A 25,626-nucleotide genomic window follows, 5' to 3' on the forward strand; every position below is an offset into this window, starting at 1 on the left:
CTCTGGGCACCCAGTGAGCACTCCGTTCGGATTAGTTTTCTCTCTGCTTCCTTATTGGCCCAGCTGGATGACCCAGGCAATTGTGGGTGGGTATAGACTGGGCTGTCTACTTGTTGGGACCTTAGAAAGTCATCAGAGACCTCCTGCCTCAGCAGGAAGGCTGTTTCTTGCACATTAACCCTTCTGTCACCTCAAAGTTTTTAACCAGGGAATGCCTTTCCAAAACTTCACATTCAGCAAAGCCCTAACTAGAGCCTCAGGGCAGGGAGGGAAAGAATGTAACAAACTATCGACTGAGGCTGTCAGAGTCATGCAGTCTGCATCACTCTTCTCACAGGATGTAAAGGTGACCTGTCTGCAATTACCCAGCTGTTAGTCTCAGAGCGAAGATGAGAGTCTAGGTCTTCTGAACCTTGGCCAAAACTTGTAACACCTTCAAAAGGCCATCAGCAAGACTTACGACACCCCCCAGAGTGCAAATCCATTTCTTTTTACAACTAAGATATTCTACAAACTAAGATCTAGCACGACTGTGGTGCTTGATACAAAGAGTGAATCTTATTACATGTAAATTTTAAAGGGAGGAAAGAAAACCTTCCACGTAGATTATCTTAATTACCAAGTGGCTTTTAGGACTTCTGTTTTTCCCTGGTTAGAGAAAATATTTGAGTTGCTTGGGCTTCTTTTTCATAAACAGCCATTTCTCTCTCTCCGTCGTGGTTTTCACTTTCCGCTTTGCGATGTTCTTTCCATCTTTTGCATCATCTCACAATCTGTGAGATACACAGGCAGTCATTATCATCCCTTTTCCCCAAGGAGTGTGAACGTCACGTAGACCCAGGTTCAAACCCCAGCTCTGTCACTCACCACCTGTGTCAGCTTGGGCAGGTTATAAACCTCTCTCGAGCCTCACTTTCCTCAACTTTAAATAAAAATGGCTGTAATACCTTCCTCAGTAGGCTGTGGTGGGGACTGAGTTGAATACATTTCCCAAATGTCCTCGATGATGAGAATCCTCTGGGCACTTGTTAAAACACAGATTCCTGGGCACCGCCTCAGAGCCACTGAACCAGAATTCCCAGGGCTGAGACCTGGCAGTCTGACAAGCCCCAGGGATTCTTATCAGGGAAATTTGGGCAACACTAGGCTGATTTTTATAAAGTATTTATTGTGTGCCTGTCACTAAGCAGCTAATATTTACCAAGTACTTATATATGTGCTCAATCTTCAAAATGGGGGTAATAATGACTACCAGATAGGACATTATGAGAAACGAGCAAAATAATGTACAATGCCCAGCAAACAATACTCACTTCACTGTGTTAGTCAGGACTGTCTCAGGCTGAAATGGAAACATCTAGAGGTTCTCTCCAAGGGATGTACCTCCATCCTCCCAGCCCCGTCCATACCCCCAGTAGGAGGTTTCTCATTTTCCAAATCCCAGGGACCAAGCCTCATTTAACCAGTTTGGGTTCCAGGCTCCTCCTTGTACCAGTCACTATGGTCAAAGTTTGGAATATGCTGACTGGCCAGGACAGTGTCACCTGCTCACCCCAAGAACCAGAGCAGTGGGGAAGCCCCATCTGAGCTTCAGGAATGGGAGTGGTCCACATCCATGTGAGTCCTTCCAGCAGTCCCTTGTAGTGTTGTTGCCAGACCAAGAGCAACTGATGCTTGGCCGGCAACTACACTGATGTCTCCTTCATCAGCTCCTAAAGTCAGAGACAGTTAGCAGTCTATACAGATGCCCCATCAGGTTTGAATCTTTCTCCAGTCTCTCCCCTTGCTGGCATATTCGTGGCTATCTCGAGGGCCTCAGGCCGATTCAGCCTCAGACCTGCCCTCATCTGTCCCACCATCTCTAGCCCTCTCCTTGGCCCCGCTCACCCCTGGGTCCAGCAGGCCACAGGGGCCTGTCCAAGGGCTGGTCCAGGGACTCAGGTCAGCCATTATCCAAAGCCGCTTTATTAGGGATCCACTGGGAATCCTTCCAACCAAGAACAATGAGTTTCTGAATCAGGATAAAAACAGCCTTTTCAAGTCAGCAAATGAGACAAACTGAATTGCTCATCCCCTCTTCCCTCATCTGCCTGGCTCTTTCAACACAGTGGATGAGAACAAGGTCTCTTGCATCAGAAAGACATAGGTTTGAGGCTAGTTGTCTCATCTCTCTGAGCCTTGGTTACATCTAGGAAATCTGCATGAGGATGAGGGAGGCGATGGATATAGCACATGACACAGAGTAGGAACTCATGATCAAGAATCATCACATTACCAAGAAATGCACACCCTTTTCAGGGATGATCAATCCCAGATACTACCCACTGTGAGTATTTAAAAACATAGGCTGCGCTCCAAAGCCACATGAAACAGAGAGATGTGCCACGCATTCACTACATCCTGTCCCCCAAGGCTCGGTTGTGTTCTGGAAGACACTGCACTGTGTACCTTCTGCATCTCATGACAGCTGGCTTCCCCGCAACCACACGGTGCAGCTGCGAGAGATGTGGTGCTTCAGAAGCCCAGGAATGGGAGTCCTGGGCTCCGGCTGGGCTCTGGCACTGCCTTGCAGGGTGACCTTGGGCACGTCACCTACGCTCCCTGGGTTTTGGTTTCCTCTTTCATCGAATGAGAGGGCTGGTTGATGACTAGGTGGTTTCTAAGGGCCCTTCCGTTTCAGGGGGCCATCCTATGGCATTCACTAGACCCGGTGGGGAAACCTGTCACCGGGGCTGTGCTGGGCAGGGGGTGAGGAACTGCTTCGACACAGCTGGCCCACACAGGTGGTTGCAGCTGGGGGAGGAGTCGACGGGAGGCACTGTAGTGGAAGGGAAGAGGGCTGGTGCTGGAACCACACACCCCTAGTTTATTACTGATGCTTCTCTTTTCTGGCTGCAGGACCTTGGGCCAATCACATTCTGAGCCACCTGTGTAACAAGGGCAATGGCACCCACCTAAGGTGGTTGTGAGGATTCATCTCAAATGAATGAGATGCTGCACGTAAAGCATGGGACCCGGCACACAACAAGAACTCGATAAAGGTCAGCTCTTACTGCCTCTCCCCCTCTGGATGACCTTCCCCTTCCTCCTTGCCATTCGTGACTAAGTTCGATGAAATGGAAATAGCCCAAACAGGTTTGACCCTGCCTCCCCCTCTTCTTACCTCCAAGTCACTGGACCTAGGTTTTCCTCATCAGTAAAATGGGCACAAGACCGTATCTCAGGTGCTGATGTAACTGCTTGATATGACTGACATAGATAGGGTTTTCCTCCCTTGGTCCCATCAGCATGAACCCATCCATCATCATCCACTTTACCTTACATTTTATAGCATTTACTTCCATATCTACGTGAAGTTAACCAATCCTTAAAGTCCCCATGGAGTCAGGGCCAGAAAACCTGAGTCCAGGCTTGAGTGCCTCTGGATTTCACTCCACTGCCATGTTCCTTCACCAGCTCTGGGAGGGTCAGAGCATGCCTGGCCAGTTCGTCCTCATAGTCCTGATGCCTAGCATAGGACCTGGCCTCAAGGCCACCTCCCAAGCCTACACCTGGAGCCAGAGGATGTCTGTCTGCTCCAAAGAAGAGGGCAGTAGGTGTCAGGGTACCACCCAGGGGGTGGGGTGGGTCAGTCTCTCCTGAGAACACCTCATTCTGCTGGAATTACACAGGATCTAGGGCTTGCTGTCGGGTTCAAGGCCATACGGCTGAGAATGAATATATGTGTATAAATTACCACAGTATATTGGTATAACCCTTCTGGAAAACATGGAACCTTGCACATGAGCCTTATACATGTCACCTTTTGGTGTAGTGACTCTGCAAAGTATAACAGAATGTCTAGTGGTAGGTTGGAAATAACCCAAACATCTTACCGTTTGGTTAGAATTAAGCAAATCAGAAGTTAATGGACTACTACATAGCCATTTCAGATACACGCTTGTAAAGACTCTTTAGAGGTAGAGAAATTATAATTAACGTTAAGTGAAAAAAGCAACAAATTTGTTGTGTACATTCCTCAGGTTTTCCTGTATTCTTTTTACAGTCTGAACAACAAAACAATGAAAGATATTCAAAGTAAGGTCCCAAGGCTGGCCTTCCTGGTGAGTGTTTTTTAATAACTCTTTTTATACCTTCCTCTCTTTAAATCACCACACCCACTTCCCTGCCCAAATGAAGTTTTTAATGAAGACAGCACACCACCGAGTCTCAAGTTGAGACCCAAAGTACCCAGACTTAGTGTATCAGGTTATATATCCTGTAAGAAAGACAATTTCATCAGGTAACCAATGTGAAGCTCGCCCCTGCACCCCCATCAGCTAGCAGGTTATCTGGAATTCATCCTAGATCAATGACCTGTTGGACTCAAAGAAGCCACCCCCAAAAAAATTGTATAAAAAGATTTATTGAAATTTATCAATGACAAACAGACATAAAACTCAAAGTTTGGCTCTTCTGAGGGGGAGGAAAACTGATGCAGATGTTCTTTTATACAGATGAAACACGGGCTAAGGGATCACACGTCACTTCAAAAGCAATCCAGAAGAGGGACAGGAAAGCAAACCTGTACATTCGCTAGGAATTTGCAGTCATTTCAGATTTCCACTAGGTAAGAAAATACAATTTTGCGTTAGTTTTTCCGTGCTCGGGTGTATGAAAAAAAAACCCAGCCGACATGCAGCAGCGTCTCCTGTGCTTAGGTTAGTAAAAATGGTCTAAGCACAGAAGGACACGTAGAAGAATTCTCTTGTCATTTTGTAAAACAAAGCGTTCTAATATTTTACAGAACAAGATAGGACAGTTTTGTTTTTAATCTTCGAAAGAGGTTGAAGTTTGAGGGTTTGCTTCTTCTCTTTTAATTAGAATTACCAAATCCATTTTACTCCTAACTCAGAAGCCTGCTGCTCTCAGCTCTCTGGCTCATCACAAGAGTGACACCAGAGTCTTCTTCGGACAGCGGAGCCCACCACCATCTGTGAAGAGGGAAAGGGGACGGGAGATGGGGAAGATCCCCCGACTAGTGCCAAAATACGCCTTTTGGTTGCTATTTACAAACCAGGGCGCTGGCTGCCTCTAGCGGGCCCAAGAAAGGCGGAAATCACGGGAACCAGAACAAGAGGTAAGATGCGGCTGGTGCTCAGCCCCTCCTGGGCTTTGGGAAACCAAACTGAGGCCAGCCATGGCCTTCCAACCAACTCAAGAGACTCGGGAAATACCAGGAAACGTCAGAGATCTCCAAACCGTCCTCTTTGAGGGTAAGGAACAAACGCTCACTTGTGTGTGTACTCAGCTATCGTAAATTTATCAGGGACAAAACAGACACAAAGAAAAAGTAGGGGAAAAAAATAAAGAGTGGCAGTAAAAATAGTATTTTATTCCACCCCCTCCCCCCTCCCTCCCCCCACAACCCCCAGTACACTTTTCCCCTCTCGTTCCCACAGCAACGTTACAATCAGAAAAAAATAAGTTTCGGGGAGCGGGATTTGGGGGGGTACGGGTAAAAACAGTCAAATCACAATAGGAATTTTTCAAAATAGGTTATTCCACTTAGTCATCGTCTTCTCCCTCATCTTCAGGTTCTCGTTTTCGCTTCTGACCCCTTTCTTCTTCTGGAAAAGTAAGGAAAAGGCATTCAGATTAAACACGGATCCTGCCTCCTACTCAACCCCCCCCCGCTGGGAAAGCAGGGGACCATACGTCTAGGATGCTTTGCCAACCCTGGCAAACCAAGGCCAGGTCCTCAGGACCCAGGCCATCTACTGTCAACTGAGGGGGCCAGCCTGCTACCCGCGGAGAGTAAAAACGCTGCCGTACCACCAAGCTCCTCTTCATCTTCCTCATCGTCTACTTCCCCATCGTTATAACCTTCCTCATCCTCCTAGGAGAGAAGATGGACACCGGACATTAGGAACGCCCCGACCGTGGGACACGTGGAGGATGCCACTTTCCCTGACACCGAGCTCAGAAAGGTAGGGGCCGCCCCCAAGCCCCTCAGAGCTCCCACAGACCTGCTTCGCACCGGTGAACCTAAAGCAGAGGTTCTTTTGTATCAAGGACCCCCCCTTTAAGAATCTGTAGAAAGTTTTGAACCCCTTCCCTAGAAAATACCCACATTACACACAATAGCTGCAAACAATGTCAGCAGAGGGGGGTGGATTCTATCCCCCGTTAAGAATTCCTGACCTGAAGTCCCTATAACTCAGGCAGCTCCGCAGTGTGCCCTCCTAGGGGAACAAGTTTCCCAGCCGACTCTCCATCGTGTGAAGTAGGCCGAGCTTTCATCTGTCCTCACTCTAGTTTTGGCTTCAAGAGAAGACCCCAGTCCAGACCCCAGTCTGTGGGTGAGTGCAGCCCCTTCACCGTCTTGCAAACTTGGGTCACTTGGAGGGAGGAAAAATACAATTCTCACCCCCTGCCCAGGACATCACTCCCACCTCCGTGAGATTCAGCAAGGGATGTGAATTCACCCTCAACACAGGACCACGCTTCACGCTGCTCTGGTAGATCCAGGCTAGTTGAATCTCTGCATGAACACTGTTCCTAAAGTACCAGGCAGCCCATTGTTTAATAAGAACTTGGCAATAGACTTCTTTTTGTCAAGGGAAATATCCTTTCATAATGTCACCAAATAGTTCCTTAATCAGTCTGTTTGCTAAGACTGTGTGTGTGTGTGCGCTCTCCTTTACTGGAAGCTGGAAATTTGCAGATAGTCAATGAGATTACTAAAAACAACCACAGCAAAAAACCAACCCCAAACCAAAAACAACCTCTACATGTTGGCGGCTCCTGACAGGAAGAGCAAGACGAAAAATCCATTAGCCAACATGACTTATTGCCCTGTCCTAGGGGGGCCTATTTTGCTAGGTCTCTATTTTTAAAATACACAATATTCTTCAGAGGTGAGCCTAGCAGCCTACACCTGGGTAGAAGAGACACCCAGCAGCACAACTTGACGGGAACCAAGCCTATCTCACCAGTTTTCTCACTAACCCCGACCTGCCTCTCCCCAGCTTGTGGGGGGCTGGCTGGGAGATCCCGCCTGAGCAGGTCTGTGTGGCAGACAGGTATCTGTGCCCTTGATGGAGAGAGACAGGGAACGGGGGGGAGAAGGCAGGTACCTTGTCCATGCTGTCATCATTTTAAACCTCTCTCGGTCTAAGTTTTGCAATTAGCAAGAGTTGGTTTAGAAATCTGAAAGCCAGGGAAAATGACTCTGCTATTGAAAGACTCAGAACATCCAAACACAAAACCCAGCACACAGAGCCAGGACCTTGGAGAAGGGTGTGAAAGCCTAAAGCAGTAAGTGGGCAAACACTCCCTTGTCCTTAAACATTTTACTTACAAATTATTTTATCCTCTTAAGCCATTGAGTTGATCCCTATTTACAACCCCGCTGTAAAATGACACCTATTATACAGATGAGGAAATAGGTTCAGAAGGTCAAGGAACTTGTCCAGGGACACCCAGCTAGCAAGTGGTAGAAGCTGGGATCCACCCCATCACAGACACATCCCAGACCTTGTTAAAAAATGATGCCAGACAGTGTTTGGATAATGGCACTATCCGCTGTGTACAGGGGGCCCTTGTCACCCTCTGATGTGGAATCCAGCAGTGTCTTATCCTATTACCCACCAGTTCAAGGCAGTCTTTGATTTTCCCTAGCACACTGTAAGTGCTCACTGAATATCTGAATTAACATACTAATGCAAAGAGGCAGAAAAAGGGGATGTGGATTCTACAGGAACTAATTTTCATGTGGAAACAAGTGCCAGGCTTGCCCCAGCAGATGAATCCCCTCCCTCTTTCTTTTCCAGGGCCAGCTGCAAGGCTTGCCTTTCCCAGACCAACCCAGTAACAGGCCCTGAAATGGGTTCAATTCCCAGCCAGGGCTCCCGGCTGCCGAGGCGGATCACTGAGGCAGTTAGTGGGACTGACTCAGAGGCAGCAGGGTAAGTGAGGGGGGCTCTGAGAGACGGTTCCCTGCCCAGCCCAACCTCTCACCTCTTCCTCTCCACTCACATCCTCCTCTTCACCTTCCTCCTCCTCCTCCTCGTCCTCCTCATCTTCCACTACCTGAGCATCTTCATCGTACTCTTCCTCTGTGCAGTGGGAATGGGGACAAGAACAAACTGGTGGTGAGCTGGCCCTTCCCTCCCACAGCACAGGCCTGGGGCCTGGCACCAGAGGTGTGGGGCCCACGACTCTCCCACGCCCATCCAGGCCCACAGCCTGGATGCTCTAATGTGACTGAACGCATCCTAAAGTAACCCAAAAGATAAGCATCCTAAAATGATCCCAAAGGTAAGCCCTCCTCCCAAGTATTACGAAGACAAAAGATCTCTCGTGGAGGCTGAGATGGGAGAGAAAATGCCGGATCAGAGAACCAAGTTACAGGCCTGGGACAGCTGAGAAGTCAAACGCACTGCCCTAAAGGTGAGGAAACTGAGTCCCAGAGGGGGAGAAGTGAGTTGTTCAAGGTCACACCTGGAGTTAGCGGCAGATCTGAGCCTAGAAGCCTGGTCTCAGGGCTCCAGTCCTGGAACCTTTCTGTCCCATCACAAGATGGAACAAACTAAGACAAACAGGGTGTCTGAATCCCTTGTAACATACTCCCACCTAACAAGGGAAAAGCACTCTTACATCTGAATTATTCAGGCAAGGTCTCAACCCTCAACTTTACTCTGGCCACAGAGACCTGCAGGGAATCCGCAGTGAGCTGGCAGCGTGGGAAGGAAATGCGAGGCTCTCCTTCCTTTTCCTTCTTTCCTTCCTGTGGTCCCTGACTGCTCACCACACCACCAGGGAGCCCAACGTGCTGCCTGCAGCCTCCTCTGCTTCCTGGGCCCCTGGAGCTCCTGAGTCCTCATCCCCCAGGTCCTACCATGTGGTCCCGTGGGCGGCAGTCAGCTGGGGGCCCCACGACCTCTCCAGCTGTGACCTCATCTCCACTACTGGACCCTAGATGGAGAGAGGGGACCCTCAGGCCACACCCCACCTTCCTCCATCTGCTCATCCCCTCCCTGGAAGAGTATCTGAGTCCAGCACCACACTATAGAGAGACACTGTAGGATCTCATTTTCAGGGGGACTTTGGAAAAGGGAAAGAAATTGAAGGAAGATTCAGATGGTTTTTAAGGAGTTATTATGCAGTTGGAGAACCTCAGGATGTTTCTCTTGGGCTCAGGCCCTGTTATTTTAGGGGCGTCCATCAATGAGACAGACCAGGGACAACAGTAAACAGAGCAGACAGCCCACTCCCCTCCACAGTTCTAGAAAGAGGTCAGTAGCCCTCGGGGGCCGGTGGGGGCCCCCTGACACCCAGCCCGCCCCCCCCATAAAGCCTGGCCTGGCCTCTCCCTGGTGCCACTCACCATCCTCATCCTCCTCGTCATCCTCCAGGCCCTCCACGTAGCCCTCGGCGTCCGAGTCGGGGGCCTCCTTGTCGTCCCGATCGTAGCCATCGAGATACGTGAGCTGAGGAAGGAGCTTGAACACGTTTTCTCGGTAGTCGTTCAGGTTGGTCACCTCGCAATTGAAAAGGTCTAAGCTCTTGAGGTTTTCTAACTTTTTCTGCAAGCAAACAACAAAGTTGACAGTGAGCGGCGTGGGAGGCGGGGTGGGGAGACAGATGGGGGTGAGGTGAGACGGCGTGCAGAGCTCCAGGCTCACAGGTGATGAGCACACTCTGGTTTGGCCCTGCCCGGCCGTCTCAGCCCTGGTCGGGGGGCCTCGTGTTCATTCACGTGGAAGATGGGAAGTTGGACTTGAGGATCTTCGAAGCCTCATCCGACGCCAACACTTTTATTCTGCAATTACAGCTCCTGCCGTAACAGTGACGCACCTGAAATTAAGCCGGGGCTCTCTTGGGATCAGCCAGGAGCTTTGCCGCCTGCCCCTGTGACTGAGGAGCCAGAGAGGAACTGAAAAGGCCACAGGAACAACAAACTACCTCCTTCTATGAAGAATAATAATAATGGAAGTTAACATAGCACGCTTTGCTGCCTGCCCCTGTGACTGAGGAGCCAGAGAGGAACTGAAAAGGCCACAGGAACTAACAAACTACCTCCTTCTATGAATAATAATAATAATGGCAATTAACATAGCACTTTATAGATTAACTCAATTTATCCTCATGACCCCGATAAGGCAGAAATAAATATTCGTTCATTTTACAGACAAGGAAGTAGAGGGCAGAGAATTGGGATTTGATCAGGCAGCCCAACTTCAGACCTGGGCTCTTACCCTTTGCCTGTCAAAAAGGACAAGAGAAAAACCAGTGAAGCATCCAGATTTTGTCCATAGTACTTAACACAATTTGCTTTATCAAAGCTTTTATGTATCGATGGGTTCTAGGCCCATATTATACCCACTTGGTGGCTGGAATCTGAGGCCCAGGAAGCAAAACGGTCATACATCTAGCAAGAAACAGCTGCCTCCTGACTTCCTACCTCACACGTCTTCAAGGCGCAGGAACCCCACCCCGGGCCAAGTCCCTGTTCCAGTGGGGCCAGGCGTAACTGGTGATTAAGGCTACTGTCCCTCAGGGTCAATGTCAGGAATGAGGCTGCTCTCTTGAGATTTCGTGACTGAGACCCCGGTCATTCTCAGCAGAGGGTCAAGGGCAGGGAAGGAGTCCAAGCTGCGGACTGGGTGGGTGAGGCCAGCACCCCCCAACCAAAGGCAGTTCCCCCACCCTCAGAAATGAGTGAAACACATTAATCACACTGATAATCAGGGAAGAAGGTACAAAACCATGTGTGGTCTGGGCAAGCGGGGGGAGGGGGGAGGAGGGAGGGAGGGAGGGAAGGCGGGGAGGGAGCGAGAGCGACTGATCTATAATGGTACCCAAATCACAACTAAAACACACATATACAGAACTTCAAAGATATTTTCCTTTTATAATGAAATTATGAAATCAAGGCTTCCAGGTAGATCAAAATAGCTTTGCTTTCCCCAAGGAAATTGGTGGAAGACCTGAAAGAAAGTTCAATGGGAAGCATAGTCTAGTAGTTGACCCCAGGCCACAGATGAGCAGGTAAAGTCTGAGTTGGGAGGAGAAACGCCAGCTTCCCGTTCTGCCACGCTGGCCCATCAACCTGCCCTTCAAGCATCCACGAAGGGCAAGGAACGCGTTTTGGACAAGAACACAAACTGAGAGATGCCCCAACTGCCGCTCTATATACCCAGAAAAGGGAGACGTGGCACACTTGGCCAAATAGCCCCATGGCCTCTCCCTGTTCTAAGGTGCATGGCTTAGGAAGTAATCCTTACGTATGTATTTACAATAAGTGTTAATTTAATGCGGTAGTTATTTCTACATTTCAAAAAGGCTATCATGAATCAGTGATACATCTTACAGTTGACTTCCTCGAAGTCAAGGGAATACAGTCATTCAGATCTGGGTAATGTAGAAACTGTTATTCTAACCATGAACCATGACCTGCCCCTTTCTGGCTAGTGAATCGTGAGGTTTGGGGTGTGCTCAGCTCTATGTGGACCAGCGGAGGAGGAAATGCGGCCCAGATCTCCGAGTCTCCTGGTCACCATCACACCCAGGACTGGTGACCAGGGTCCCTCTTCTCTACGCCCCACAGGGGAAGGCCTGCATGGGGCTCGCGTGCCACATGGCTCTCTGTCATCCCAGGGGGCCTGTGTCAGGACCAACCCACCTCCCACGGTTCAGAGGTGCTAGCCTCTGGCCAGTGACCCAAGGAGAAAGCAGGTGACCACCTCCAGGGTCAGCTTAATTCCCGGATGGCTCCTCTCTCCCCAGTGAAGGGCACAAGCCATGCTCTAAGCCTAAAGAAATGACAGCTCGGGTTTCCAAAGCTGAGCAGAAACTGTAAGAAGAAAAGCACTAGACCAGAAATTGAGACCTGGGTCCTACAGCATCCTTCATCCTGATGCCCATTCTAACTGTGCGACCCTGGTCAAGCTCTTTAACTTCTCTAGGCCTCAGTTTCTCTACGGACGGACCAGAAGTAGGAGCCCCGACTCTATCTCATGGCACACAATTAGAGTAAAAACAAAAAAGCATGTTATACAAACGCAAAAGTAGTATTCCCTGATATCAATCCCTCCCACCCCGGTGGAGAGGGGAGGACCCCAGTGACTCACCAGTGGCTCTATTGTGCTGAGGTCTTTAATTTTGTTGCCACTTAAATTTAGATGCGTGAGGTTCGGACACTTTTCTGCCAATACTTCCAGGCCCCCTGAGATTCTGTTATCGCTTAGTTCAAGCTAAAGAGGCAGGGAGAGAAAAAGCAGAAACGGCTTTTAAAATGAAGGCTCTGGGCTCAGGCGGCCGGCTCCCCACAGACAGGCCAGCAAGGGAGTTGGCTAAGGAAGGACCTGGCAGGCGTGCTGGGGCTCGCACCTGGCCTCCCCCCTTCAGTGACGCTCCCTCAATGTGGAACAATGACCCTTCCCTCCTCCCCAGCCCGGCCTCCCAAGCACACACGCTCCTCCGCTCTATTTACCTTCTTAAGTTTGTTTAACTTTGGTAAGTTTGCGACTGAGGTGAGGCCTACGTTGATTGTACTCAAGAACTCCAGTTCTTCAAATTCATCTGTGAGGCCTTCAATTTTGCCTTCATTTGACCGACAGTTGTCCAGGACAAGCTCTTTCACCTGGAAAGGGAAGGAGGGCGTGAACCAACTGGGCGAGGAATCGGGACCGAGGCCGGGGTCGGGGGAGGGCAGGAGGCAGGCCAGGAAGCATCGCAGCACCAGCGCCCACCCTGATCTTTCTGCCTTTACCAATGCTGGGGGGATCTAGGGGAGCGCCGCGGTGAACGGAGCTGCAGAACCAGGGGGCCCCTCCGGACGGGAGCCTTGGCTGGACTGGAGAAGACAAACGCAATAAGCCCCGCTGCTGTCGGCAAGGCTGGGGGCGGTGTCTCGTTCCAACCCTACTGCCACACCTCAGCCCCCAGCTCCCCACGGTACCAGCCATAACACTGTTGGCAACCTCTCGGCCTTGCCATTCCATCAGAGCCCCTCTCCCGGCGCACACCGCGGCCCCGCCTGACCGTCTTACTGAGGCCAGCTACCTACGACTTCGCCTCCTCAGCCCCCCACGGGCCTTTCACCTCCATGTGTCCGTGGACGGCTCCCAGGACGTCCCCGTCTGCTTGCACTCGTACCTGCCCCTGCCACCACGGTCACAGCCTGCCCATCCGGCCTGGCATTCACCACTTGGCCCCACTGTAAGGGTCACAGACCAGGGACCCCTCCAACTCTCCATCCTCTAGACCAGCGCTGTCCACCAGAACCAACAGAACTTCCTGTGACGATGGAAACCCAACTAAGAGATGAGCCACTAGCCACATGTGGCCGCCGAGGAGAGGCTGAGGAACTAAGTTCTACATTTTATTTAGTTGGTTTCTTTTTTTGGCCACACCGCACAGCACGTGGGATCTTAGTTCCCCAACCAGGGGTCAAACCAGTGGAAGTGCAGAGTCTTAACCACTGGACTGCCAGAGAGTCCCAAATTTTATTTAGTTTTAATCAATATAAGTGTAAAGAGACACACGTAAATTACCATATGGAATATCATGGCTCTAGACTTTACTCTTCAGGGTCCTGGGAGCAGATGTGGAAGGAGCGAATGGATATCCACAAACCCAGGATGGACCCATATAGAAATGCTGAGGTTGGCAAAGTCCAAGAGTTAGTCTTTGGAGGCACCTCTGTGGCCCTGCCTGCCCCCGCCAACTCCCTGGAGGTGGTTTTGCCCTATTAGAGTTCTTAGATTCCCCTCTCTTCTCTTCTTACTCAAAATTTGGGCCTTAAATCCTTATTTCAGATGAGATAGAAAGAGCTGATAAAGAGCTACCGTCTCATTGTGGTGTTAAAAGGCAGACCTGGCTGCAGGTTCCAGCGCAGATGGTAGGGAGACAGGCTGAGGAAGAGTCCTCAGGTCTCAGGCCTGAAATGACCCAGGGAGTCAGCAAGGGACGCCAGGCTGCCTGGCCCTCCAGAGAGATGCCCAGGGTTATCCACTCCTGTCCTGAGCTGATAGAGGGCTGCTCCCTGGCCTTCCAGGGCTGGCAGGCACCTTAAAGGTGATCCCTCCTGGCTGTACCTGGTGCTTGACACAGCATCTCCACGTGCCCCCTCCCTGCAGCCTCCAGGAAACATGTACTGACGTCACCTGGATATGATGCCTCCCTGGGACTTCCACCCACAGGTTCGGATTTCTCACCCATGGGTCACTCGGTACAGGCCCGTCCTTCTCCATAGCAGCCCTGCGTTGTCATTTCCTGCTGAGAGGCAGGGAGCAGGCTTTTCTCCTCCTAGATAAGCAGACAGGCGTATTCTAAGCAGTCCCTGTCCAGGGCTGCTCTCTGCCTCTCAGCAGGCCCATTTGCCCAGCTTCTTCCTGCACGGCCCAGGATGACCGTCTGTCTCAGTGGTCCTCCTACTCGGGCGTCCCTGGGCCAACCCGGGGGAATAGATCCACAGCAGGGCTCCTCAGTCCACCCTCGCCAGTGGTCAGACCGGGAGCGCTCGGGGCACGTCTGGGCCACAGCACCCAATAGTTGCCCTGTCTTCTTCCCTGGTGGAGAGAGAGAGCCTGCTCAGTCTAGGACTACAGCAATTTGCCAGGAGGGGCAAAGCCAGGCGAGGCAGCTCTCACCCAGAGCTAGCAAGCTCTCGGCTCAAGCACCAGCGCCAGGGCCCACCTTTCCCTTGGATCTGGGATGGGGGAAGTTAAGTTCTTTCCCACTCTCTCAGTCCCCAGGGGAGGGGATGTCCAGGTCAAGCCACCTTTCTCAAGGTCACTGCAAGTGTGCCTGGGAATAAATCCCATGAGGCCTTCTGCCCTAGGGCAGGAAATCAGTGTAGAGCCAGGAAACCAGGCCTTAGGGGAGCAGTGGAGGGAGATCAACTTTCCCGGGGGAGGGAGAGTCACCTCCCCTTCGTTTGCAGTTACTGCTGGGGTCACACAGCCACTGGAGTGGGCTTCTCCAGTCACTCCTTTCCTTGGAAGGCCCTGGGAATTGTTTAAGCTCCACCAAAGAAAGACAAATATGAGAAGGGCTTCCAGTCCACCCTCAAAGATCTCAGACATGGTGGTTTTTCTAGATGGGTCAAGGGCTTCTCCTCTTACGGCCATCAGCCAAGGAGGAGGCCTCAGTAACAGGGGGAAATGGTGCTGTGGGGTCAAGGGAATTCCTCCTGGAAGTCAGCCTCTGTCCCGGAGAGGCACAATGCTGCCTGGGAATTCTACAGACTGACCCAAGGTTCCAGCCCCAGCTCCCAGCACCATGCCCAAACTGGTGGCCATTCCTCTCGGGGACAATATGCAAGCCACCACTACTAATGCTTTTATTAACAACAATCATGGGCTCTTTCCAGAGCCCTTAGCAGGCACACTCTTCAAAGGCACTGTCTCGTTTAAGCCTCACAATCGCTCCACGGGGTGTTCCTGGGGTATTCTCCCAGGTTACAGCCACATCTGAACCACAGATCCTAAAGCCCCAGGAACGGGCATAGGAGGGTATCTAATGGACCCCGATGGTCAGTGTTGCCGCAAGATAAAGAGGGTTTCCCTGCTATTCCCGAGTGCAGGGCACAGGCTCTTACAGACCCCCAACTGATCCTACAAGCTACCCTGACGGCGCCTACACCCCCTTCGGGCCCTCTTCTAACTGTTCCACCGGCGAGTGGGGGCCACTCCCAGCGGTCCCACCCTGGTTACACTTCCTCGGTAACCAAAGCACAAAACTTAACCCAGCCCCCGTTCCAATGACACTGCAGTCAGTGGGGGAGGATCTGGAGAGGGGCCCGGGGGCCTGAGACCCTGCTCTTCCCCAAGGAGAAGGAGGCTGCTTCCCATCGCTCGGGAGGGAAGGCCTGTGGTGTCTGGAAGTCCAGGTGGCTGCTCCAGGTCTGTGGGGCCTCCGGGATCCCCATGGTTTCTGCATTTCCTTCCTGGCGGGGTTTCAGCCCAGTTTGGGGAGAGATCAAAGAGGGGAGGTGTGGGCTGAGGCTTGCACCAGAGAGGCCAAACCACATCGGGGGAAACCCACTGCCTCTCTGGATGAGTCACATCGGGTATGGCAAGTAAGCAGCCTGTGAAGTGTCCGTAACGCACCAAACAGGAAAAAACAAAAACTCCAGCCTGAGGGCTGACCTGTGGAGGGTATTCCGTCCACCCCCTGTTCCACCTGCTTCCACACAAGCCCACGCTTTCTTACAGCTCCAGGGCAGGCTAACGTGTTTCAAAACGTCAAACCCACCCCAACCTTCCTTAAACTGACTTTGAAACCCTGCTGCAATTCCAGCCCGCTTCCTCCCATCTCTGCTCGCTGCTGCTGCAAACCCTTCCATGTGAAGAGAACATCCCTTTTACATCCAGGGTGTATTCTGCTTAAAAAAGAAAAAAAAAAAGTGAGGCCCATTCTCCCCGCCAAACCATGGGTGTGAGCTAAGTGCAAAGTTAAAATTAAACTGAAAATTTGTACTTTGGGTTTAGACTCTCTCCCAACTCCACTGGCCGTTTAAAAATATCCGAATGCGGTTACTCTCTCCAGAACCCAAAACTGGAATTACTCTGCTTGTATCGGGAACTTTTCAATCACCCCAAAAACCCTCCACAGGATCCTTTGCTTCATTCCTCCAGCGTTAACACCCAAGAAGTGTCTGCATATTCATACTCAGCGCCCACCCCCCATCCCCCCCGGAGACAGTAGTGGGGAGGTACTGAGGTTCCCAGGAAATCAGACTGCGCGGCTCCGGCATTTCCTGAAAAACTTGTCCCCAAAGCAAGGACGCAGCAGTCATTTCTCACCAAGGGGAGTTGAACTGTCTGTGATAAACACGAACACATTATTACTCTAAGGAACAACCCGTTGCTTGTTTCAAAACTGTGAAATCTTGTCTTTACAGATCTCTCACATTTGACCATTCCTCTCTACTGCCGGCACTGCAGTCCTGGTCACGGTCATCTAAGTCACTCTAAGTCTGCTTCTGCTTCCAAATGGGGTCCATGTAACAGTGGGAATGCTGGACTACTGGGAAGAGGCCCCCACCCGGAGGCCAAGGCCTGGCTGGCTGAATGACTCTGACTCGATCCCCGAGGTCTCAGGCTCTGCCTCGAAGAAAGGGGAGGATGATATCTGTTTAACCTATAAAGTGCAAACTCTGGCCTAGAAAACATTCCTGGCTTCCCGCTGCCTCTGGGAAAAAATTCAAGGTCCTAAACTGACCCAAGGAGGCCCTCCACTCTCGACGTCTCCCCACTTCCTCCAATCTCATCGCCCCCTGCCCGCCTCTCACACTCGCCTACAGATCTAGTTAAGCCCGCCTCCCCAGGAAGCCTCCTGCACCCAGCTCTGAGCATCCTGGGGCGCCGAGGGCAGCTGCCGCATGAATCATTTAATCGTGTATTAAGCATCCGATCCTCCTAGAGGTCAGGAACTGTCCTTCTCCGTAATCAGCCTAGCAGGGAGCGGACACCAGAGCAACTGCTTAACAAATGTTCCTGTTTATCGTGCCAGCCACAGCACTAGGTGCGGGGGCATGCAGAGGGAGACAAAGCATCGGGACACAGTGCAACCAGTCCGATACACGTTGAACAAGCCCTCCCTCATTATAAACAATAACAACAACGTGTTCTCATGTGTTTCGTGTCCCCCCAGGTAAGCACAAGCCCCAAGAGGTAGGTCGGTCAGTGGTGCACCCTCTTCTTGACCCGACCCAAGGGTCTGCACTCAGGTCTCTTGCCCGTAAGAAACCCCTCTCTCCACCCAGCAAGCTCCTGTGATGCTGTCCATCTGAGCAGCTGAGGGGACACGGAGGTGACGGAGAGCCACAGCTGGGGGTCCCTGCCAGCAAGAGGTGTGGTGGCGGGCTAGGAGGAGACAGACCCCTGGTTAACAACTATAGTCCACTGTGCCACGTAGCAGGCCCGAGGCTGGGAACAGGGTGCATGCTTCGCACGCCTCCACCCCGAGAGGATGGGCACACTAAGGACAGGCAGGAGGGACCCAGAAAGACCAAGAAAGGGGATGCACTAGAGCAAAGCCAGCGCCGGCCAGATAATTTGCAAGGCCCAGTGTAAAATGAAAACGGGAGACCCCTTGCTCAAAAATTGTTAAGAATTCCCAGACAGTGACAGGAGCGCATTAAACCCAAGAGCAGGGAGGGACCTTCTAAGCATGGAGCCTGTGTGACCACACAGGTCACATGTCCATGAAGTTGGCCCTGATTTAAATGGACAGCTTGGGCCTAAAGCAGAGCCCTCTGAAGGCCAGAACCAGAGAGAAGGAAGCTCGAGAGGGCGCTGCTCTTTATTTTTCCAGCACTTCCTGAGGCAATGTGGACAGGTGGGCAGAAGGCAGGCTCCGGAGTCGGACGCACCTGGCTCGAGTTCAAATTCCCCACTGCAAGCTCATCATCTCACCTCTCCTGAGCTCGTTTCCTCCAATGACAATAGTGCCCACCACTTAGGGTTGGATTAGATGAAGCAATGCACTTAGAGCATCCCCAGCTTGGAAAAAGCCACCTGCCCATTCCCCAATCCACGGCCTGCGGATTGAGTCAAGGCACAAGAATGGGAATCAAGGCAGGCCCGCAGCTCTGAGTCACCCCTGCTGCCCTCAAGGCTTCCTCGTGGAACAGAAGCCTCTCCACGTTCTGGACGGCTAAGATGCTGTGCCCAGAAGACACCCCCTGCTGGATTTTATACCTACACCTTGTTTTGTTTAGTTTGTCCCACGAAACTCGAAGCCTGATCTTCTTTTCTTTCACCAAACAAGAATGTAATAAATATTTGTAGCTTTGGTTTCAACCTTGTCAGTCCCTGACCAATTTAGTTTTCAGGTCCCAGGCTTCCAACAGAAGACTTAAATCAGATTGACCCCGTGTTTTTTTGGTGCTCATGGGTTTTAAATAGGTCAGCTTTTAAATGGGCCATCCCCTGTTGCAGATCCCGTTTCTAGCTCGAAGACCAACTGTTTGAGACACCGAGGCTGAAGGGAAATGGGCTTCTTCTCAGAGGTGATCAATAGCAGTGATAGACGCTTGTGGTTCTGTCCCTAAAATCTCTAGTTCTGCTTAACAGTCAGTGTGGCAAAAGATGCAAAAACCAGTCGGGTTCCATGGGGGAAAAGTCAGGCTCTGGGGGAAAAGCTGGACATTTCGAAAGCTTAGAAAGGCCTTCAGGATCATCTAGGTCAGTGGCTTTCTGACCACAACCCACAATAAAAATACATTAACACCTTGGCTCAGCACACGTTTTTGTGTGTGTATAGGCATACACACTGAAACAAAACTTACCCTGTTACAAGTACTCTTTTCTATTACGTTAAAAAATAATTTTTTTAAAAAAATGTGACCCACAGTTTGCAAAATGCTGGTCTAGTTTAGCTCTCTTTTTCTAGAGGAAGAAGCAAGGTCCAGAGTTGGCCAAGAGCCCAGGAACCCCAAGCTGCGTGATTCTCCTGCCACACCACACCACACCACGCCGCTGCTCTGATCGGAAATCAGTCCCCGGTGGAAGACCGGGGAATCAACCACGTAGCTTTCGTGTTTCTGCTAATAGGAGGCTGTTCTGCAGCCTCAGTGGTAGCTAAGACTCAGGTCTCCATACTTCTTAAAGATCTTTTAAAATCTTAACTAAAGGGCAGAGTCCCACCTTACTTTAAAACAAACAAACAAAAACAAACAAAAAAATCTCTCTAAGAAAAAAGCATCTGGGTCTCTGGATTTTGTTTGTTTCCTACAATAGAGCTCTGAAGGCACGGGTGGGAGCACATGGCGCGGGAAGTCGGTGACGCCATCCTTATTATTTTAGGGAACCATGGAAGGCAGGCCGAGGCTCGCTGCGGCGGTAATTAAGCTGTCGGCAGGGCCTGGGTAATAGGCTAAGCGCCGGCTGGGGGAGGGCCCACATTAACATAAACCCTGTGACTGGCTCCCTCGCGGCCTGGAACCTGCCTCCTACCTCCTGCCCCAAGCTTGGGGAGGACTTGGTTTCTGCCTCGCCAAAGACAGAGGAGCTGGTGCCACTGCAGATGCTTCTCCGGCCAGAAGAACAGACTCAGGGCAGTAACCCCAGGACTGGCACAACTGGTATAGGAGCTGGGCTTTGGGCTTATCAGATGGACCTGCTTAGCTAGTGAAGCCTGGCAGAGCTGGAAAGCAAATGTTATGCCTTTGCTTTCCTCCCCTTGAACCTCACTCCTCTCTTCCAGCCAGTCTAGATTCTACTCCACTTCAAGGACTTGTCAGTTACATCTCCTGCAGGAAGCCTTCCCTGATTGCTCAGCCCGGCCCTAGCCCTGCCTGACTTAGCAGGTGAACAATTCCCAGAGCCGGAGAAAATAGGCCCGGAATGCTGTCTGCGGGAAAGGAAGTGGGGAGGAGTCAAGCTGGGTCCGACTTTACTGTGTGTGTGGGGGGGGGGGGGGGGGGGGGGGGACCAGGTGGTGGGCGCCCCGGGGGGGGGGGGGGGGGGGGGGGGGGGGTGATAGTGCAGTGGGGACAGGGAGAGATGAGGGTTTTGGAACTGGTGAATGACATGATCAAGCGAATATCTAGCAGGCTGCATCTTCTAACTGGCTGTGTCCCTTGCTACCTTCAGCGGGTACTGGAAGGTGTGAGAAGCAGGAGTTGGAAGCAGAGCCCAGGGAAGGTGCAGTCCCAGCAGGCAGTGTTTGAATGGTGACCAGGGGAAGGAAGAGGGACGAGAAGCACGGAGGTTTGGTGCAAAGGATGTTCGTCAGGCAGTCTGATGACTGGACTCTGGGCCCACTTTGCCACTAACTTGCGATGTGCCCCGGGGGGGAGTCACATCCACCCTCTCTGGGCTTCTACAGTCCCCGAATCCACACACTGGACAGACAGACACGAGATCCCTTCTAGTTTCAAAATTCTGTGGGTCCACCCACTTTTAGTCCTGCCCCACATCCAAACTCAATCATTGTTCCCCAAAAGGAGGTGGGAGATTTTATGGGCCAGAAGAGCCCAGGATTCATCGCGTTGAGGGATGCCAAAAAGGAAATCTGGGCCGCCGGGCAATTATCCCGGATAATTACTGAAATGCGAAAATCAATCATGTAGTCTCTTAAAACACACCGGGATCATAAAAACAGCCCCCAGGGCTCAAGGTTTTGGGTTCCGAATGTTGGAGTCTGGCATTGCCCCATCTGATGCCTGCCACCTTACAGGACAGCTTGGAGCAGATATCTCAACACATGGGGTCCTACTGCCTGCTGTGCAATCCTGGGGTTCATAAAAAACCACACCATCCATGATGATCCAAGAGCCACAGCACTGGCCCCATGCGACAGAAGAGCCCTGAGGAGAGTGAAGAGGAAGGCCCAGAGAGCAGAGGGGGTACATCCTGGGCAACCTTCCCAAAATGCTGTTTTGATCATGCCACGTCATGGCCCATCACTCCTTGTCCAGAAGCCTCTAATGGCCAAGGGAGTCAAGTGCCAAATCCAGGGGAGAATTCCCAGCCCCCCGACCATCAATGTCCCCTGACTAAAACCCTGTGCCTCTGTTCAAGTTTGTCCCTGCCTCACCCCTCTGCCAGCCTCCCTGATTGGCAGCAAACACAGTGACACCACCTGGCATTTCTTCCCCACGTTACAGTTTACGAAGTGCTTCCCCAGGCATCACCTCATTGAATCCACAGACAACTGGATCCCACCCCCTGGAAACCGTCCCTGTCCACCTACCAGGGCCCTCAGAGAACCATGGCTCGGTCACAGGATGCCTGGCAGTCTTTCGTCCTGTGGTCTCCCCTCCAAACACAGCCTTGCTATGGTCTGAGGTCTTGGTGTCCCCTGCTGGTGCCCTGCCCAGAGGGGCTGGCTAAATGGTCAAACTGGACCAGGTCACTCAAGAGGAAAGGATGGAGCGGGGGAAGGCAATGGCTCTGACCCCTTACTCACTTTTGGAAGCAAAGCACTCCACTAACTCCACCCGCGGGCAAACCAACAAAACGATACAAAAATGGCTTCCTGGGCCCCCTGTCCCAGCTGCACTGATGTGGCTAATTTGGGTTCCTGAAATCAATTTCAGGGATTTGAGCCCAGCTGGGCTGGGACCACTTGTGGAAATCCCACCAGAGTCCTCGAGTCAGCAGGGTCTGAAAAGAGGACACAGCCCAGGGTCTCTGCCGTGGGTCTGGTGTGGGTGGTGACAGCTACCCACCCGCCAGGGACCAAGTGGAAGAATGGTCTGCAAAACAGAAGTTAATTCATTTCCTCAGCTTCACCACACAGAGATCCACAGGCCAGCGGTTCATAGCCCCTACCCAGCCCAGGCGAACAGCACAGCCCATCTAAGAAGACACCATGCCTTCAGACTCGGGCTGAGACACTCCCCACAGCCCTCGTATGGGCCCCTGCCAAATTTCCAGTCGGCTTTAGAAAAGTGCTTCAGAGAACTAGAGGATCCCTCATCGTAACTCTAGGGAACCACTGGATCCAGTCCAGCTCCTCAGGCGACTAACAAACCAGGTGGAAACCAACACCGTGACTCACCCAAGGTCACACAGTTAGCCCTTTATGGAACCAGACCTTGGGCCATTTCTTAATCCTCTTAACTTAGGGCCCGCACCCCAAAGACACCGGCCTCTCCATGGTGAACTCCTTGAAGCAAGAGGAAACAGAGTAGGAGAAAGAAAACAGCTGTTAGGAAAAGAGCCCCAGGCCTGAACCCAGCCCTCCTCCCCGACCCCTGCCTGCCTCTCCATGTACCCCAGGAGGGCTGGCAGGGCAGAAGAGGCCAGGGAGGGCTAAGTGGACTCAGAGAGGAAACCCTCGACCTTGGCCTCCTTCCCTGCCACCTCTACCAAAATGACAGCCACATTGGCAATGACAGAAGCCGAGCGAACACCGTGGCACTGAAGCCCTCGTGTCCAACCACCAATCGGAAACCGCTGATGTGGGCAGAAAAGGGAACCAATCATGCAAAAGAACCTAAAGCTGGGGACTGAAAGTTTTTTCTCTCCAAGACCGCAAAACAAATTAGCCGAGGGTCACACGTACGAAGGAATTTAATCTCTTCCTCCCTTAGAGAAATGTGACATGTGCAGCCTGCCTTCGTCTGGAAATTAAGTGCTTATGGTAAAAGTATTGGTGATGGAAGTGCAGGAAATGCTAAGGAGTACTGTTAGTTCCATATGCTACTAGCTAGAAGGGGGAAAACAGGAGGCAATGGAAGGAGAGCAAGGAAGGAAGCGGAGGTGAGGGGCTGCTGGAAGGAGGGGAGAGGGATGGAACACGGAGGGCGGGGGGGACAGATGGACACTGGGAAAAGGACACAGGCAGTCAAAGAGAGGGCAGAAAGGAGAAACTTAAAGGCTCTGTGGGTTTTTCATTCCTTCCATAGTTCCACCCTCTTCACCTACATCTTGGTGATAGAGCTTTACGTATATTTACTGTTTTTTAAAATATAGTACAGGTTGAATTCATTGCTGTTCACAGATTTACAGCTGCTTTAATCTTAAAATGCTAAAAACGAAGACAAAACAAAAACCTTCATGATTCTTGAAGAGTCAGCGAGGGGCTAGATAAATAGAGACGATGTAAAAAAAAAAAAGCCTAGAGATTTTAGTCTTCATCAGAAGCTCATAAAGGAGGTCCCCGCCAAGGTGGCCAACACAGACAAGGCCGTCCCAGAACACTCTGCTCTGATGGGACCAAACCAGAAACTCCAACACCTGAAGCAGAACAAACTTGAAGAGGGTGACAAGGGTGGGAAGGCTTCTGAAAACCGTGACACTAGAAGAACAATGGAAGGAACTAGTAATGTTTAGGCCAGAGGTGGTGGTGACTCATGATAGCTCTCTCTCTCCAACTATTTGAAGGAGAGTCGTATGCAAATAGAAGTACATTTATTCTGTGCTCTCCAGCAGCCCAAGAGCTAAGATCAGTGTGCAGGAATTACAAATAGGTAGTTTTCGGCCCAACGTAAAACATAAGAGGGTGCTTAAATCTTTACAGCAAATCTTTACAGCTGTCCCACGAAAGAATGGGCTGTTCTAAGAAAATCAGTGATCCCCCTGTCCCAGTAAGCATACGCACTGGAGACTGCTCAGTGACCATCTGCTAAGAACCGTACATATAAACAGCACTGAACAACTATTAAATGAATTAATAATACTGTATGATGAAGTCCTGCATAAGAGATGAGCCTCGGGTCTTTTCACCTCTTAAAATGCTATGATTGATTCTTTCCTCTTTAAAGAAGCATTATGTGTTTAGGCCACAGGCCCGATTTACTCATTCAACAATATCAACAGAGTGTCTGTCAGATGCTGGGCACCTGTGCTAGGCAGTGACCAAACAGCAGAGACCAAAACTGGGTGCCTAGCCCACGGGTTTACAATCTAGTGGAGGAGTGAGATAATAAGCCAGTAAGTGTATATGTCTATATACAACCTATATAATTGCTACAAAGGGAAAAAGGGGAAAGAAAAGAGATCATGACGAGAGAGGACTTTACAAAGCGTACCAGGGAAGGCCGATCCAAGCTGAGCTTTCAGTGGGGACTTGAAGCCAAGTGAAGAGGGCAGAGGGCACAGCCAGGGCAAAGACCCTGAGCAGGGAACATGCTTGGTCCTTTTGGGGGAACAGCTAGGATGACAGGTGGTGGCAACAGAATTTGTGGAAGGGAAGGAAAGGAAGTGGTGGAGTGAGAAAGGGGTGGGAAGAAGGCGCTGTCTGTCACACGCACTCGTGCACACCCATGGGACATTCTGCACCTAACTGGTGGCAGGGTGATGGGTTTCACAAGCAGTGGAAGTCAGAATTGTTTGGACCACAGCAAAGGGGGTAAGACCCAAGACCTGACCATAAGCCTGAGATTTCTCTTGCCTGTCCTTAGAGGAAAAAAGGAGCTTTACTCAGGACTGTGCTCACCCAATGTTTCCCAGTAGAAACGGCCCTCGGCTACACCCCTGGGGAATATCCTGTGGCAGAAGGTTTTGCTTATGAGCGTTTGGGTGCATGAGAAGTAGTCAGAAAATGTGGTTTGGTTCCAGCCTTTACCACTTAGGAACTGTGTGGCTTTGGGCAAGACTTCACTGAGACTTAATTTCCTCATCTGTAAAATGGAGAGAAGAATCCCTACCGATCCCACAAATCTCTGTGGGACTGGACGAGGTAAACCGTGCTGTCCTGGAGGGTACAGGGAGGAATTTTACGAGCAAGTTTCGTACCCAAAACTTGGCACCCCAGAGAGCAGAGAGGAGGTGTTATGCAGCTGATTCCCCCATACCGCCTTGCACTTAGCTCACAATAAATGTTTGCTGAACTGAAAAGCATTAAAAATAACCTGGGAAAACATGCTGCCATTTTTCTTTCTTCCTATTAAACTGGAGCACTTTGCCAGAATGCTCCGGAACAGTCTCTCTTCTCTGTAATCCTTCATTTAGGGGAAGAACCAACTGAGTCACATCAGGGCAGGGTGTTCAGAGGATAAAGTCCCAGGAATGGGGACAGGAACTGGGCCCGACCCCTCTGCAGAAGGCCCCTGGCTCTCTGCATCACCCCAGTCTTTCTCCAGCAGCCTGAGCTGATCCAAGTCCAGGCCACCAACGAAAGAAGGGTCCGCAGACCATCCTAGGACAGGGTCAGCAGCTCCTGGAAAAGCCCATGAAA

The 25,626-nt window shown here is 51.2% G+C and overlaps 1 protein-coding gene and 2 long non-coding RNA genes across 5 annotated transcripts in view; 2 read left to right on the forward strand and 1 right to left on the reverse strand.

The window, feature by feature from the left end:
* The window catches only part of LOC113629183 (uncharacterized), a 66,659-nt gene extending 62,556 nt beyond the window's left edge, over positions 1–4,103 (forward strand). Inside the window, exons 5-6 of the long non-coding RNA XR_003436421.1 lie at positions 2,899–3,041; positions 4,046–4,103. This is a non-coding gene — a long non-coding RNA (uncharacterized LOC113629183). The remainder of the gene's footprint in view (positions 1–2,898; positions 3,042–4,045) is intronic.
* Positions 4,104–4,387: 284 nt separating this feature from the next.
* The window catches only part of ANP32A (acidic nuclear phosphoprotein 32 family member A), a 39,684-nt gene continuing 18,445 nt past the window's right edge, over positions 4,388–25,626 (reverse strand). The window contains exons 2-7 of one of the 3 annotated variants that reach the window (XM_027123448.1): positions 12,479–12,628; positions 12,117–12,239; positions 9,371–9,569; positions 8,020–8,099; positions 5,815–5,878; positions 4,388–5,609 (exon numbers count right to left, since the gene is read on the reverse strand). In XM_027123448.1, the coding sequence (XP_026979249.1) occupies positions 5,548–5,609; positions 5,815–5,878; positions 8,020–8,099; positions 9,371–9,569; positions 12,117–12,239; positions 12,479–12,628 (678 nt within the window). In that variant the 3' untranslated portion in view covers positions 4,388–5,547. Of the gene's footprint in view, positions 5,610–5,814; positions 5,879–8,001; positions 8,100–9,370; positions 9,570–12,116; positions 12,240–12,478; positions 12,629–25,626 lie in introns of all 3 variants that reach the window. The other 2 variants (XM_027123447.1, XR_003436420.1) reach the window with 2 other exon arrangements.
* Positions 5,858–8,411, forward strand: LOC113629184 (uncharacterized). Its single transcript, XR_003436422.1, has 3 exons — positions 5,858–5,969; positions 7,815–7,949; positions 8,302–8,411. It is a non-coding gene; the product is annotated as an uncharacterized LOC113629184 (long non-coding RNA).

This window comes from Aethalodelphis obliquidens, unplaced genomic scaffold (assembly GCF_003676395.1).
Source record: "Aethalodelphis obliquidens isolate GAN/ISIS:26980383/991018 unplaced genomic scaffold, ASM367639v1 scaffold26, whole genome shotgun sequence".
Classification (NCBI taxonomy): domain Eukaryota; kingdom Metazoa; phylum Chordata; class Mammalia; order Artiodactyla; family Delphinidae; genus Aethalodelphis; species Aethalodelphis obliquidens.